The sequence below is a fragment of the Fusarium odoratissimum genome, assembly GCF_000260195.1.
Source record: "Fusarium odoratissimum NRRL 54006 unplaced genomic scaffold supercont1.4, whole genome shotgun sequence".
In the NCBI taxonomy this organism is placed as follows: domain Eukaryota; kingdom Fungi; phylum Ascomycota; class Sordariomycetes; order Hypocreales; family Nectriaceae; genus Fusarium; species Fusarium odoratissimum.
This window is the reverse complement of record NW_022158690.1, coordinates 154,175-166,910: the sequence shown is the minus strand read 5'-3', so window position 1 is coordinate 166,910 and position 12,736 is coordinate 154,175. Positions and strand designations below refer to the sequence as shown.

General features: G+C 50.6%; 4 protein-coding genes across 13 annotated transcripts; 1 reads left to right on the top strand and 3 right to left on the bottom strand.

Moving 5' to 3' along the window:
* Positions 1-379: 379 nt before the first annotated feature.
* Positions 380-4,140, top strand: FOIG_03190 (uncharacterized protein). The gene has a single exon (XM_031200931.1). It carries the CDS (start codon positions 1,402-1,404, stop codon positions 3,706-3,708), a length of 2,307 nt encoding a protein of 768 aa, XP_031068455.1. The 5' UTR covers positions 380-1,401; the 3' UTR covers positions 3,709-4,140.
* Positions 1,252-5,278, bottom strand: FOIG_03189 (H/ACA ribonucleoprotein complex subunit 1). Of its 2 annotated transcripts, XM_031200929.1 has the most exons (3): positions 5,020-5,278; positions 4,803-4,853; positions 1,252-4,752 (listed from the first exon to the last, which is right to left on the bottom strand). In XM_031200929.1, exons 1-3 carry the CDS (start codon positions 5,078-5,080, stop codon positions 4,232-4,234), a joined length of 633 nt encoding a protein of 210 aa, XP_031068453.1. In that variant the 5' UTR covers positions 5,081-5,278; the 3' UTR covers positions 1,252-4,231. The 2 variants fall into 2 exon arrangements, with proteins under 2 accessions (XP_031068453.1, XP_031068454.1); XM_031200930.1 differs by having other exon boundaries at positions 3,851-4,752; positions 4,803-5,041.
* Positions 5,279-5,458: 180 nt separating this feature from the next.
* FOIG_03188 (uncharacterized protein) lies at positions 5,459-10,123 on the bottom strand. Of its 8 annotated transcripts, none has more exons than XM_031200927.1 (4): positions 9,281-10,123; positions 9,091-9,134; positions 7,205-8,787; positions 5,459-7,151 (listed from the first exon to the last, which is right to left on the bottom strand). In XM_031200927.1, exons 3-4 carry the CDS (start codon positions 8,608-8,610, stop codon positions 5,807-5,809), a joined length of 2,751 nt encoding a protein of 916 aa, XP_031068451.1. In that variant the 5' UTR covers positions 8,611-8,787; positions 9,091-9,134; positions 9,281-10,123; the 3' UTR covers positions 5,459-5,806. The 8 variants fall into 8 exon arrangements, with proteins under 8 accessions (XP_031068451.1, XP_031068446.1, XP_031068452.1 ...); XM_031200928.1 differs by having other exon boundaries at positions 5,500-7,151; positions 7,205-8,780; XM_031200926.1 differs by having other exon boundaries at positions 5,504-7,151; positions 7,205-8,780; positions 8,953-9,134.
* Positions 10,124-10,165: 42 nt separating this feature from the next.
* FOIG_03187 (uncharacterized protein) lies at positions 10,166-12,641 on the bottom strand. 2 transcript variants are annotated; one of them, XM_031200920.1, is made up of 4 exons: positions 12,156-12,641; positions 11,551-12,083; positions 10,372-11,501; positions 10,166-10,313 (listed from the first exon to the last, which is right to left on the bottom strand). In XM_031200920.1, exons 1-3 carry the CDS (start codon positions 12,214-12,216, stop codon positions 10,596-10,598), a joined length of 1,500 nt encoding a protein of 499 aa, XP_031068444.1. In that variant the 5' UTR covers positions 12,217-12,641; the 3' UTR covers positions 10,166-10,313; positions 10,372-10,595. The 2 variants fall into 2 exon arrangements, with proteins under 2 accessions (XP_031068444.1, XP_031068443.1); XM_031200919.1 differs by having other exon boundaries at positions 10,166-11,501.
* Positions 12,642-12,736: the final 95 nt, after the last annotated feature.

Genomic DNA, 12,736 nt, shown 5'->3' with positions numbered 1-12,736 from the left:
CTGGGAGGACGAGACGGCGGAGAAGATCTTCATGAAGTGGAGGCAATTGAGAAAATCACATAATTTGTCTCACAAAAAGACCAGAACGATTAAAAGTTTGAGTCTTCACCAACTTGATACAGACCAATCAACGCCATCTCTATCTGAAACATGTTGTCAGAGGCGTCGCAGCTAGGAGCTCAAGACCCAAAGAACGTGTTCAGGGTAAGACATGGGTTGTGATATGTTGAGGTTGAGGCTGTGCTGTTGAAGGATCCTTGGCTAGGACTAACGGGCTCCAGAGAGTGACGGGTGGCTGTGCTGTTGATGATAGACAAGGATGGGGATCTGATCGCTGGGAGATGAGAGGAATAACACCCAATTGGGTTTTTGGTTACACCGATGATGATACCTATAATGCTGCAACACTGCACTGAGGGAATAAGAGGGAGAATAATATTGGCGATCATTAACCATTGACAGGCAATCTGGGGTAGTAGGAGTGGTACAGATTGCCTCTTGCTGCATTGATGGTCGTCCTACCTAGGCAGTGTTGGTCGTAGCCGCTTTGATCAGAGGTGCCTTCCACTACCGTATCACCAATACCACTATTTTCATTTCTCCATCATCACCAACAAGATCGTGATCGATAGACCAACCAGACTCTTACGCGAACCCCTGTAACCGCTTGTGTCAATGCATCACCGACTTTCTGAACTGCCCGGTCTCTCCCATCCCCTGCCAGTTGAGCTTTGTTCAATGTGAATGCAGAACCTTGTGATGCAAGTCAGACGTTACCAAAAGGACGACTAATTATCGTGACAAGCAGATCACTACCAACAAGAATCCTCACAGAGGCGAAAGTCTCTTTCTCCCTCAGTTTGTGACGACTTACAAGATCGATGATTCTATTTCTGGCTCACCCATACACTACATTACCCACCCTCATCTCGGTTCAAAAACTAACGGTTGGGCCAAGACATGGAAGTGTCAGGTCCTAAACCTCCGGACCCTGAACCAGAGTCTGAGCCTTAAAAGCTAAGCTTAGCTGCGGGGGCGAGTCAGCCCTGAAGGCTTACGGAGTGGTATGGACGAGCTTCCATTCTATGAGCCGACATGCCCACTTACAACTTGAGGCATGGGTTATTACCCTCCTTGTAAGCTGTAAGCGCAGCCTTTCCCATCGACTAATTACCCCAAGCGTCCCTGACTATATCTCGATTGCTTGATTTCTGATTCTCTTTGATTATGATTTCTGATTCAGTTAAGATGGTTCCGCAGCCTTGATCATCTGCTTTATTGACTAATAGCATCTTCCTACTTTCCTTCAGCCATAATCAACTTCCAAAATATCTACGAACGAGGACATGAGGGGCGGCTATTGCTAACCCTGGCATTGCTGACTACTTCACCAACCTCACAATGGAGCCGCTTCGGAGCGTATCACGACAAGACTCTGAAAAGTCTGAGGCCCGTCGAGAAATAAATCGATCTAACTCTGCCGTTCAACATGTCACCGATACCATGATTGCCGTCACCGAATCTTTTCGCCATCATTATCAACAACAATATGGTGGTTACTCTCCAGCAGCACCGGCTCCCACTTACACAAACCTCAATTTTCACTGTCAGCCTGGAGATTACTCTCACTCTCGTTCCAATTCTCAGTTATACTCGCATTCTCATGCCCGAAGTCCTTCAAGCGTCAGCGAAATATCCCAGAATGTGAATTTGCTGGACATGGACGTAGTGAGCCAGATGAGTGTATCAGAGATGACTGTTTCACCCGTTTCACCTTGTCGAAGCAACTATATGCCCATATCACTTATGCCAGGACGACCTCCAAATGTCGAGACAGATTCTCTCCTTGATGGAGACATGGAATCGGAAATGACTGAGACTTCGGCACAAGTCCCAGAAGACTTGATTCGACTGGCAACACCAAACCTACCACCGCGATTAGATACACCTCATACACCACCTCCACGATTCAGCGTTCCAGTAAACCTGGCCGAGCCTCGCCCAAATGAAACTCCTGCTTATACTACAGGTCCAACGCCATCGGACTTCTCGGTCAACCATGGCGGACTTGTCCAAGCTGCCAGACGCTTCGAAGCCTTCCGAGCAACAACACAGCATCACCAATACATGGCTCTGAGGCCCGACATGGGCACACGATCTCTCCCACTAGGCACGGTCACCCACATTCGTGCGGGATCCGACCCAGATCCTTCTTCACCCGCAAGTCAGGGTTTGCGAAGGAAGCCCCTGAACGAGGGAGCCAGGATGATCGAGTTCAACCATGCGACCAACGAAAGCCTTTTTGTTGCTGTCATATGTATGGCACAGGTTTTGACATATGCCAGTCTTGCACAGACACTGACATCTGCACGACGAATTGGAGAGTCATTCTTCGAACCAGAGCGTACAACACACCTTGCTTGGTTCACATCAGCGTATGCACTGAGTTATGGTGCGGCCACTCTTTTTGGCAACCGGATCGGGAACGTCTGTGGTCAAAGATATACCTTCATCGCTGGATATGTTTGGTTCGCCCTTTGGAGTCTCCTTGCTGGTCTCAGTGTGTATGTACAGACGAGTGAAAATGGAGGAGGCGTCTTCTTCTGCTTCTGTCGAGCTATGCAAGGCATCGGCCCTGCACTCATCATTCCAAATGGACACGGAATGCTGGTGAGGGCTTATCCTCCTGGGCCTCGCAAGATGCTTGTGATGGGATTCTTCGATGCCTCTGTCCCTTTCGGCTTTGTCATTGGATCGGTCATGACAGGCCTGTTCGCTAATTACGCCTCGTGGCCATGGGCCTTTTACTGCTTGGCCGCGGTATGTACAGTCCTAGGTATTTCAAGCGTGCTTGTCATCCCAGCAAAGAGAATCTTGGTCTACAATTTCGAAGGCAACCTGTGGAAGCGGCTTGATGTATTGGGTTTCGTATTTGGAATCGCTGCCTTGATCTTGTTCAGCGTTGGCTGGAACCAGGCGCCTATTGTGGGATGGGATACTCCCCAGACGTACATCCTGATCATTGCAGGCATCATACTTGTACCACTATTCACTTTCTTCGAATCACACGCCAGTCACCCGTTGGTGCCATTTAAGCAGATTCACCTGGCTGCTGGTATCACTCTTGGCTTCGTGACAGCTGCATCAGCAGCATTTGGAGTCTGGGTATGGTATTTCGTCCAATTTATCGAAGTTGTCAGAGGTTGGGGTCCCCTTCTTACGAGTGCTGCTCTTGTGCCAGTACTAGTGGTTGGTATTATCATCGCCTTTGGATGTTGGCCCTTCGCAAACCGTGATTTTACAGCACAGTTGAGCATGGTGGTCTCGTCCATCGCCATCCTGATTAGTTCGGCTCTCCTGGCGACAGCTCCAACTCAACAAGCATATTGGGCCAACTCATTTGTCAGCGCCATCTTCATGGGAGTTGGCATGGTGTTGATTGTTCCCGCTTCCTCGACTGTGCTCGGACGAGATGTGCCAGAGGGACAACTGGGGCTCGCAAACAGCATCACCAATACAGCAGCAGCTTTCGCCTTTTCGGTAGGGCTGGGCATGGCGGGAGCTGTGGAAATGGGGAAAAGTAGTGACAAGGACCCCTTGAGAGGATATCGAGATGCGCAATACTTTGGCCTAGGACTGGGAGGGCTGGCCTTTACTTTGGCCCTTGGCCTGTTGTGCGCGGCGTTACTCAGACGCCGAGGGGAGTGATTTCGATTGTTTGCATGGCGTTCCAGGAGCTAAGAGGCTTTGAGCCTCGTATATACCCCGTGAGCGTGGACAGGAGATTTACATAATTTTCTTCTTTTTTTTTTGTTTTGAAAATGTACACATGTCACAATAAGCACATGAGTTAAGTTTAAAAGGTTGCCCGTTCTTTTCGGTTTCTCTCTTGTCTTCTTCGTTGAATCCTCTTGTGTCTGTACATACAAACTCCAATCCGATGCCGTATCATACGAGCATGGCAATCGCAGGATTTGGGATATAGAGCCATGTGGGAAAGCCAAACCAAGCAAAGCACTTTGGAAAATCAGATACCGTCCAACGCCAGAGAAATACATGTCAATCCCTTCTTTCTTCTTTCTTTCCCTCCTCCTAGATTTCATGGTTTTCGATCCCCATTTCCTTCAAGGAGCTCTCGTGGGTCGCGTAGTGCTACAGCAGCAGTTCAAGGCGTCGACTTAGTCCTCCCTAGTAACAGAAGTGATCCGCAGTCGTCATCGTGGTAAGGAGATTATCGGCCACCGCGGCTGAAGCCACCACGTCCGCGACCACCACCGAAGCCGCTTCCACCTCGTGAGAAACCACCGCTGCCGCCACGGCCACCTCCACGGCCACCGAAACCACCACGAGCACCACCTCGAGGACCTCCACGGCCGCCGCCGAAACCGCCACGGCCACCGCCTCGGGCACCAAAGCCGCCGCGTCCACCGCGGGCACCACCGCGACCACCACCGGCGCGCTTGGGCTTGGGAGCTCCAGGCGGGGGCTTAGGCTTGGGGAGGAACTTGTCGAGGGGCAGAAGCTTCTCTGAACCGATGTAGAACTTGTCGCCCTCCTTGAAAGAGGTGGCCTGGATACCCTCTGTGGGCTTGATGGTGAAGAAGACCTGGTTGATGGGGCCGAGGACCTCGTCGACCTTTCCGACGGCAGTCTTGTTCTCGAGGAAGATCTGGGCGTTGAAGTGAGGGACCTTGGGGTTGATGGACTCGCAGACCATCTCGCCCTCGCAAGCGTGCATGAACTTGCCCATTTCTGAGAGTGTTAGTTATGGGATACCGGACAGGACATGATGATATGCATACCGAGGATCTGAGCAGGAGGGCCCATGTCTCGCTGTTGGAAGCCACCGCGGCCTAGAAACAGTTCGTTAGTAGTTGATCTTGAATCCATGCAAAACACTGCTATTAGAGCTAATCACTCCCAGATCCCAGCCTCAATTCGCATGATTTCGACATCTCTTGCATCGCAAAGAGCCAATTCCCCCAAAATCAACCACGCAACGAAGAAATAAAGACCTACCACCGCCACGGCCTCCAAATCCACTACCGCCGCGTCCTCGCGAACCTCCACGGAAAGACATGATTATCGAGTTTGCGCTGTCGCCAATTGATATAAATCTGAGAGATGAGGATTTCGCGATTCGACCACTCGTTCGATTCTGTTTCGGTTGATGCCCGTAGCTGGGGTTTTGGTCGTTCGTTCGGGCCTTGGAATCGTTTCCGCGTAGGTCGAATGCTGAACTTTTTTTTTGCCGTGTGAAATTTTGCAAAGAGAGTGTCCACCGAAGGTCTGGCGGGAGCTAGCTTGGAGCGGCCCGATTGGTTGATGCACGATGGAGCGGAAAAACTATCCTACCGATATCATGTACCAACCTCAGATAAGGATGAAAGTCGGGTGACATAATTGATAGAACAAGCTTGGAGACTCTGGAGCCTGTGAATGAACATCTATTCTGGCCAGCGATTTGTGGTCTCGTCAACTTCAAGTCACAGCAAACTCATGATACGCGCTGAACTTTTCAATCAATTGAAACAGACTAAGATATCTTATCACATCGATCCAAGTAAATATTTTGCAAAACCAAACCAAAGCCAAACGAGGGATATCCCATTTCAAACCGTACCATAACCGGCCCGTCAACACATTCGACCAACGCCTCCCGTCAGCCAACGCTGATAGTCCTCTTACCAACGCTATACCATCCTCCGAAACCATTTCTCTTCATCAGAACAAAATAGAACTAACAATAAGGAAACCGAAAAAAGGGCCCACGAAGGGGGAAAAACTCGAATACTGATGCTCCATCCTATGCTTGAGTGCTCTTGGGATAACCGCCAGGAATATGCAGGTTCGAGATGGTGTTATGGCTCTCAGTCCGGTTGTTACCGGATGGTCGGACTGGGACAGGCTTCTCATCTTCATCGTCTGTCTGGAGCAGAACGGAGTCACGTTCTGTATAGACTGATTCGCCTCCTCGAGTTGATGGTCGTCGCTCTTCAGTTGCGCCGCCGTCAAGTCTAGGAAAGCCCTCTCCCACAGTTGTCATTGTGTAACTGTTGCCCTTGGCATTGCCATTGGCATAGTTGTGATTGGGTTGATTGTCATATGACGCCTGAGGATATGAAGGCTGCTCATAGTTCGATGTCTCATGGCCAGCTCCACTGATTGTATATCCACCGTATGGCTCATCTCGTGGCTCCATAGTATGATTGTTAGGCTGCTCATCAAAGTGGCGTTGTTCACTATTGGCGAAATTGCCATCGCGCTTATCCTTACCCTGGGGGATCACAACAGGAACAAAGGTTTGGTCATGGTGTTGATCGACGTAGTCTGACAGCTGTACAGGCTGCTGCGATTCATACTGTGACTGGTATTGCTGCTGCTGTTGGTGGAGGGGGGCCGGCTCAACGGGAGTCTGGTTGACTGGCTCGCTCGTGTAAGGGTTAACACCGTCGTAATGGGCCTTTTGGCTTGCGATTGCAGCATGCGAGGGCATCTCATCCATGGGCGTCTGATGAACAGTCCCATAGCCCGGATGGTCATCCCTGCTCTGCTCCGATTCTCCAGCGGCCGGACCAGAAAGGGCACCCGTGACAATCAGTGGTACAGCGGGGTCCCTGTTGTCCTGGAAGCCAGAGCTTACACTAGAAGGCGAATGAGGGGCCTGTAAGCCACGTTGCGCATTGACTTGGATATCAGATGGGAACCGCCCACCTGCTTGAGATCGCCGGGGAGTCGCCTCATGTTGTCTTGGTCCCGGATTGGTAAATGATTCAGTATCGGCCGTGAAGGGCTCCTCGTCCTCCTCGTCGACTAGTCCATCGCTACTAACTGATCGTCGGGATGATCGGCTAAGGCTTCTTGAATGGCTTCGAACGAACTGACTTCGCTCCTCGGCAGTCTTCTCGGTGAGAGCCTTGATATCCTCGTACCAAGCCATCATAGTGTCATGACTTTCGGCACGGAAGACCCAAGTGTGTCCGCGGTGCATGCCGCCCGTTTGGCGACCCTTGAGGATGAACTTGTTCGAAGAGCCTCCTTCGTTGGAGTGGGATCCTACTTTCTGTTCTGGAAGATAAAGAGACATGATAGGGGCTTGCGCCTTGTCCGCTGACTTGAATTCGTGGAGATGCGTAGCGGAAAGTACATACCTAGCAACTTGGTTAACTTCTCTGATCACGACGTTTTGCCAACGAACGCTTACCAGCCGGCTGTGTAGCTCTTCAAGTATTTGCTCTTGCGCTCCAACAATCCGGCTCGAATCTCCTGGGCTGCCTCATGGTCCTGTCCGGGATAATGAATCTGGTCTGGGGTCCTGAGCGGAATGCTTGGGTCAACGAACTTGTCGTTGTGAGTCACAAAATGCATCCATTCATGGTCCTTGGGCATGGCAATAGGGCCATCTCGAAGCTCGCCAATGACGTTATAGGAATTGTCAGCCTCCCGCTTAAGAATGCCAGCATAAGCGTTGTAGGCTTTCTGAATCTCTCCAACAACAATCGCTTCCAGCTCTCGTCCGGAATTCTCCAGATTGAGATAAGCTTGGTGGAGGTAGTTCTCCTCGTCCAACTGACGCTCAACTTGACGGTCGACGGCTAGGCGCAGCAGGTATGGATCTTGCTTGCCAGTGGTTGAAGATTCATCCAACTCATTTCTGCCAAGAATATCGCTGAGCGTCTTGACAGCTTTGCGAGTGTGGTCCATCTCCTTCTCGACCGAGTTCTTGAAGTCGCCTGAAAGGTTCTTGATCTCCTTAATCTTCTGTTGGAGGTCGCTCCTCAATCCAGTGAGTGCAAGAATAACATCCTCTTCAATTTCTTTGGCCTTGTTGGCCTCGAGGATAGCATTCTTGTTGTAAATTCGTAGAAATTGGAGCGCATCATCGATTCCAGCTGACTGAAGGAAACCAGGTGGGGTAGTGATATTGTTAGCCACATTGGCGAGTTTGAGGAGCGACTTGGAGCGTTGTTCGTAATGATTTTGAATTTCGCGGAAGTAAGCGATGAGATCCTTGAGCACCTTTCTCCAGTTCTGGAATCGGTTCGAGAGTGTCTCGGTAGGGTTGCCCGATGTAGGGACTGGGCAATAGAAAGCACTATGCGCCTCATCATGGTCTGATGAGGATTGTAAGGCAAGACTCTTAACGCTGCCAGCTCTCATAGAACGACGGCTACTACTACGCTTGAGACTCCCATTTCGGCGGACGGAGCTCTTCTTCTTGAGGGTGTTCTGGCGAGCCGGGAGCTGCTGGTCATCGCCAGTCACGAAGCTATGTACCGAATTGCTGCGCTGCATGTTTGCGCTGGGCGAAGGATAATCAAGGAGGACTGAAGGCCCGCGCGGTGCTGCACCCCATTCCTCGGTGAAACGACCTCCTTGTTGCGACAGCGGTTGCGGTGCGTGAATCGAATTTGACGGATTGTAGATATCGTCGTATTGAGAATGTGATTGTGCGTGTGCGTTGACGGCGGTATTAGTAGCAGTTGCACGCTGGTGGGAAGCTGAGGATGATTCTGGAGAAGAATCGTGACCGTACGAGTATGGATAAGACGCCTGTTGAGGAAATGACGAAGGTTGAGATTGATGAGAGTGAGAGGGAGGTAGATCCATGGCGGAGGTGGCGTTGTTATTTCTCCTACAGTACTACGCAAGTCGAGTACCGTAGTTTAACAACCTGAGCTAGAGCAAGCAAGGACCAACGGAGAGAAACAGAAACCACGGAATGGACCACGAGGAGATGGGGGACGGACCCGAGACGGAAGGGGAGAAGAGCCTGGAACCTAGAGCCTAGAAAGTCAGTAACGGCACTGAGTGGAGGGGTTCCAGTCGGGTTGGCCTGGACTGGATTGAACCGGTTGCTGGGCGAGCTTGTGCAGGCAGCCCGAGCAAAACCAAAAAAAATCAGGGTGTAGAGCTCGCGGGATGATGGTGTTGACGCAATGGGCGCACAACCTCACTGCTGGCAGATTGCCGCTAGCACTAGATTGGAGGCCTTTTGAGGTTCAAAGCGTGAGACTAGCGTCTCCTTTGCACGTCGCAGTGGAGGAACTTTCTGAGACAATGATGATGGTGAATCGACGACGTGCGTACCTTGGCTCTGTTGCTTCTTCTGTTTGGAGGAGCTTGGGCGGAAACTGTGGAGTAGAGGATTGAGAATCAGCGGGTAATAGAAATAGACTGAAGATCAAAGGTGATCTATATGTTCCACAATGGAGGAGCTTTCCAGTCCGTTGTTGCAGGTGACGGTGAAGCAAAGAGCGAAGGAGACCTAGATACTTACTGTCAAGCCTCGGTCTGAGTGAGAGCTTGTACCTAAGGAAAAGAGTGAGCGTAGTCGGAATCAACTGAGTCAACAAGCGCCAAAGATAGGCCTAGAGCACGGTCAAGTCTTTGAGGCGCCAGATGTAGATTGTGTTAGTGATACTGGCCGTGATGTTTGTTATTATGAATGGATGATGCAGTTGATGGGCTTGGAGAAGGGGGGCATTGAGTTCCATCTGGTCGCACGCCAAGAGAGCTCATGGCACTTACACCGAATGGGCTTATTTGCGGTACTTGCAGATACTTTAGCGACATGAACTGGTCTCACTAATCTCCCCCTAACTATCTCTAGTGCCTGTCCCAGCTCTAGCTTCTGCAAGTATTCGCAAGTATCTCGATCCCAAAGAATACCCCAGCTCAGCTGCTTGCAGCCAATTTTCCAACTCACCCTTCCCCACCAAATGACGTAAACGGACGCCACCAGAAGGGTCCATCCCTTTTGATCTTGGTTTTGGGGGATGGTGATGCCCTCACACTAACCAGAACCGCAACCCAACGCAACGACGATCGTCATTACCCCCAGGCTGTGCCCAATCTCACATGCGGCCAATCCCTTTCAATCGCAAGACTTGTCGTCCTCACGGCTGTATCCACTTCACCACTGAAGCTGAGATCTGCTCGGCATCGCCGTCTCCCGGATCTGCAACTTGCTGTCTCGGTGTTTCGTAGATATTCGAACTAGGAAGGACTTTGCAATCTTCTCCGCATGGAGATTGTGGATCTTGACAAAATCGTCTCAAAACTCCATGAAATCTGAGTTAATCTTGATTTGCACAAGCCGCATCCCGGCTCGGCACTGTAAAGTGACTGCCGATGACATCCAGCCTGAGGGATATTAACAAGAGGCATCCGAGGACGGCTTAGACAGCTTCAGCTCATCGTTCCTCAATCACAGCTTTCAAGACATTGCCAAGTTGCACAATTCACTCAATGATGCCACCATCACATGCCATTGTCAGACATAATCATCATTCTCTTCACTATTACTAAAGCTGCAATGCTCTTAATACACAGTAGCACGTAAAAAGAGACTTGCCGCGGTTTACTTACAATCTCCCCAAAGCCATTACCAAGACCAATGCCCAGATCCCCCAAAAACGCCATGCCTTATGCTTTGTGTCCAGCCAAGTGCAGTAGAAAGCTCCACAAACGCCATCTTCAAACCGAGAGTCTCCCCTAGCGCACAGTGATGGTTATCGACCGGTGCCCACCGCCCAGCGGGATGTTACTGTTTTAAAGTTCATGTCCTGGAGAATAAAAGTTGCCCACTAGTATCACGCTTCCTGCTCCGGGACCGTTTCCTGAACTGGGTCAGCAGGAGGCTTCTCAACCGTCTTCATCCGTCCCCATCGTCGCGGCGGCGGCGCCTTAGGGGGTGTCTTCTTCGGTCCCCCGTTGACAAACTTCTGTGCAAATGGCACTCCATGGCGGTGTTTTGGTACCTCTGGCAAAGGCTTCTTGGGTCGAGTAGCCATTGTGACGTTGCCATCATCTGTAGCGACGTCGCCTCCATCGCCTGATCGACTCGGTGTCTGCACTCCCGGCTTCTCCTTAACTGCCGCGACGTCGCTTACACTGATACTACTCGCGGTTTGGGAGCGTGATAGACTAATACCGAGGAATCTGCGGGCGACTTCAGCCTCACCGGATCCTACCGTGGGGGACTGCGCTTCTTCTATCCACTTGACCTTTGATACACGGTCGACCAGACGAAGGGTTGTGTCGTCTGCTGGTGCAAAGTGAACATTGTGCGAGCCTCGGAGAATGCTCAGCACACGCAGAATCTCATCCTGCTTATAGTGAGGCGGCTGGCTGAGTTGCGTATGTGCCAATAACGGGTAAAGAACTCGTAGGTATGTGTGTCTCAAGGACATTTTTTCATCCGGCAAATCCATCAAATTTCGAATAATGACGTCCAAAAGTACTCGTAAGTCATTTGTATAGAAATATTCGTATGTTGCCTTGTTCGTGAATAGCAAATACAGAAGCTTCAAAATGAGGAGCTGTAGTGATGTTTCAGTTTCTCGATTCAGGAGCAAAATGATGTTTTCGCCAAACGTTCGGAACGAGGCCCCGTGAAGACTCAAGCACTTCACAATGCGGTTCGTCAGAGGCGAATTGGGCGAAGCAGAATCGCCGACTTCTGTCGACGCAAGCATGTACTGTTCATTCAAGACAAGCTGCGTCTATGTAAGCAATGGCAGCTAGGATGGGATGGAAGCTGCTTACCAAAACTCGAATGGTAGGATAATGATAAGGATCATGCGCATCGTCAGACAACTCCTCAATCAATGCGAAAAGATAATGGACGAATTCATCGTCCACCATAGTCAAGTCGTCGACTCGAAGTCGTTCCATACGCGACATCTCGTACATAAGCTGCAGAAGAAGGCGATGCAGACCAGGGTCCTGATCTCGGCGGCCATTGATCAGCTCCAAAAGTCGGGGGAAGCAAGCCTCGTTCACCATGCGAGGGAACATGGTCTCATCCTGGCACCCGTCGAGGAGAAGAAGAGAAACAATAGCGTGCAAAGGCCCAGCCTCATCTTCTTGAAGCAAGCTGTAGATAATCTGGGTGCGAACATAGTCTTTGTTGGCCTGGAATAGATCGCTGGCGAGAAGCATCCGCGTGCAAGTAACGACTTCTTCCTGAGATTCGTAGAGATGGTCGCGGAGGCGTGTCGTTAAATCTATCCATGTGCGCAGGGCATCGTCGATCGTTTCGTGGGAATCGCATTTGCTTGAAACGCACTTATCAAGTTCTACAAAAGATCAATCATGTCAGCCATTCCGTGTCCTTTTTTTATTGTAGCAACCCTTGTAACAAAACTCACCACTCCATAGCTGTTCCTCGTCCTCCTCATGAGAGTAAGAAGCTTCTTCGAAATCTGCCATGATCCTCGTTTCCGTAAGGGTACAGGGACCAAGGCATCGAGTCCTGCTGAGACTGGATATGCGTGATACGAAGCTGGTCGGGGATGTTGCGCTGGGTAGATACGACGAGACGACGGGCCAATTGACAATGGCTTCCAAGGATAGACGCGAGCGCAGTGGTCATCTCCTGGAGGTGACGAGACCAGAACCTGAGATGAAGCAAAAAATATCAAAGCCGAAGCCAAAGTTTGTGCTGTGGTTGTGTTTCGAGAATTCAGGTGGCGGGGTCGAGAACTCAGTTGTTGCTATAAGCCCGTTTAGCTGTACCGTGACCTCATCCAGGCCTGTAGAGCGTTGTCTTGGCGGACCAGACAGCAACAGTAACAACAGAACAGAGTGTGGACTAACTTACATCAACATCTGTTCCCATGTAAACACTGCCTATGAATCCCTGTTACTGTAAACAATTGTGGCTAGCACTGTCATGCCACGATCGCTATTATAGGCACCGCCACAGTCTGATCAGATACCAGCTGGACGG

What these genes read in the sequence shown, in the direction of transcription:
- FOIG_03187 (XM_031200919.1), bottom strand. Translation starts at nt 12,216, where the DNA reads ATGGCAGATTTCGAAGAAGCTTCTTACTCTCATGAGGAGGACGAGGAA. An exon ending in CGAGGAACAGCTATGGAGTG is followed by an intron (nt 12,084 to 12,155) that starts GTGAGTTTTGTT and finishes GATCTTTTGTAG; the next exon opens with AACTTGATAAGTGCGTTTCA. An exon ending in ATCCTACCATTCGAGTTTTG is followed by an intron (nt 11,502 to 11,550) that starts GTAAGCAGCTTC and finishes ACATAGACGCAG; the next exon opens with CTTGTCTTGAATGAACAGTA.
- FOIG_03188 (XM_031200922.1), bottom strand. Translation starts at nt 8,610, where the DNA reads ATGGATCTACCTCCCTCTCACTCTCATCAATCTCAACCTTCGTCATTT. An exon ending in AAGAGCTACACAGCCGGCTG is followed by an intron (nt 7,152 to 7,204) that starts GTAAGCGTTCGT and finishes CCAAGTTGCTAG; the next exon opens with GTATGTACTTTCCGCTACGC.
- FOIG_03189 (XM_031200929.1), bottom strand. Translation starts at nt 5,080, where the DNA reads ATGTCTTTCCGTGGAGGTTCGCGAGGACGCGGCGGTAGTGGATTTGGA. An exon ending in ATTTGGAGGCCGTGGCGGTG is followed by an intron (nt 4,854 to 5,019) that starts GTAGGTCTTTAT and finishes AACTGTTTCTAG; the next exon opens with GCCGCGGTGGCTTCCAACAG. An exon ending in CCCTCCTGCTCAGATCCTCG is followed by an intron (nt 4,753 to 4,802) that starts GTATGCATATCA and finishes TAACACTCTCAG; the next exon opens with AAATGGGCAAGTTCATGCAC.
- FOIG_03190 (XM_031200931.1), top strand. Translation starts at nt 1,402, where the DNA reads ATGGAGCCGCTTCGGAGCGTATCACGACAAGACTCTGAAAAGTCTGAG.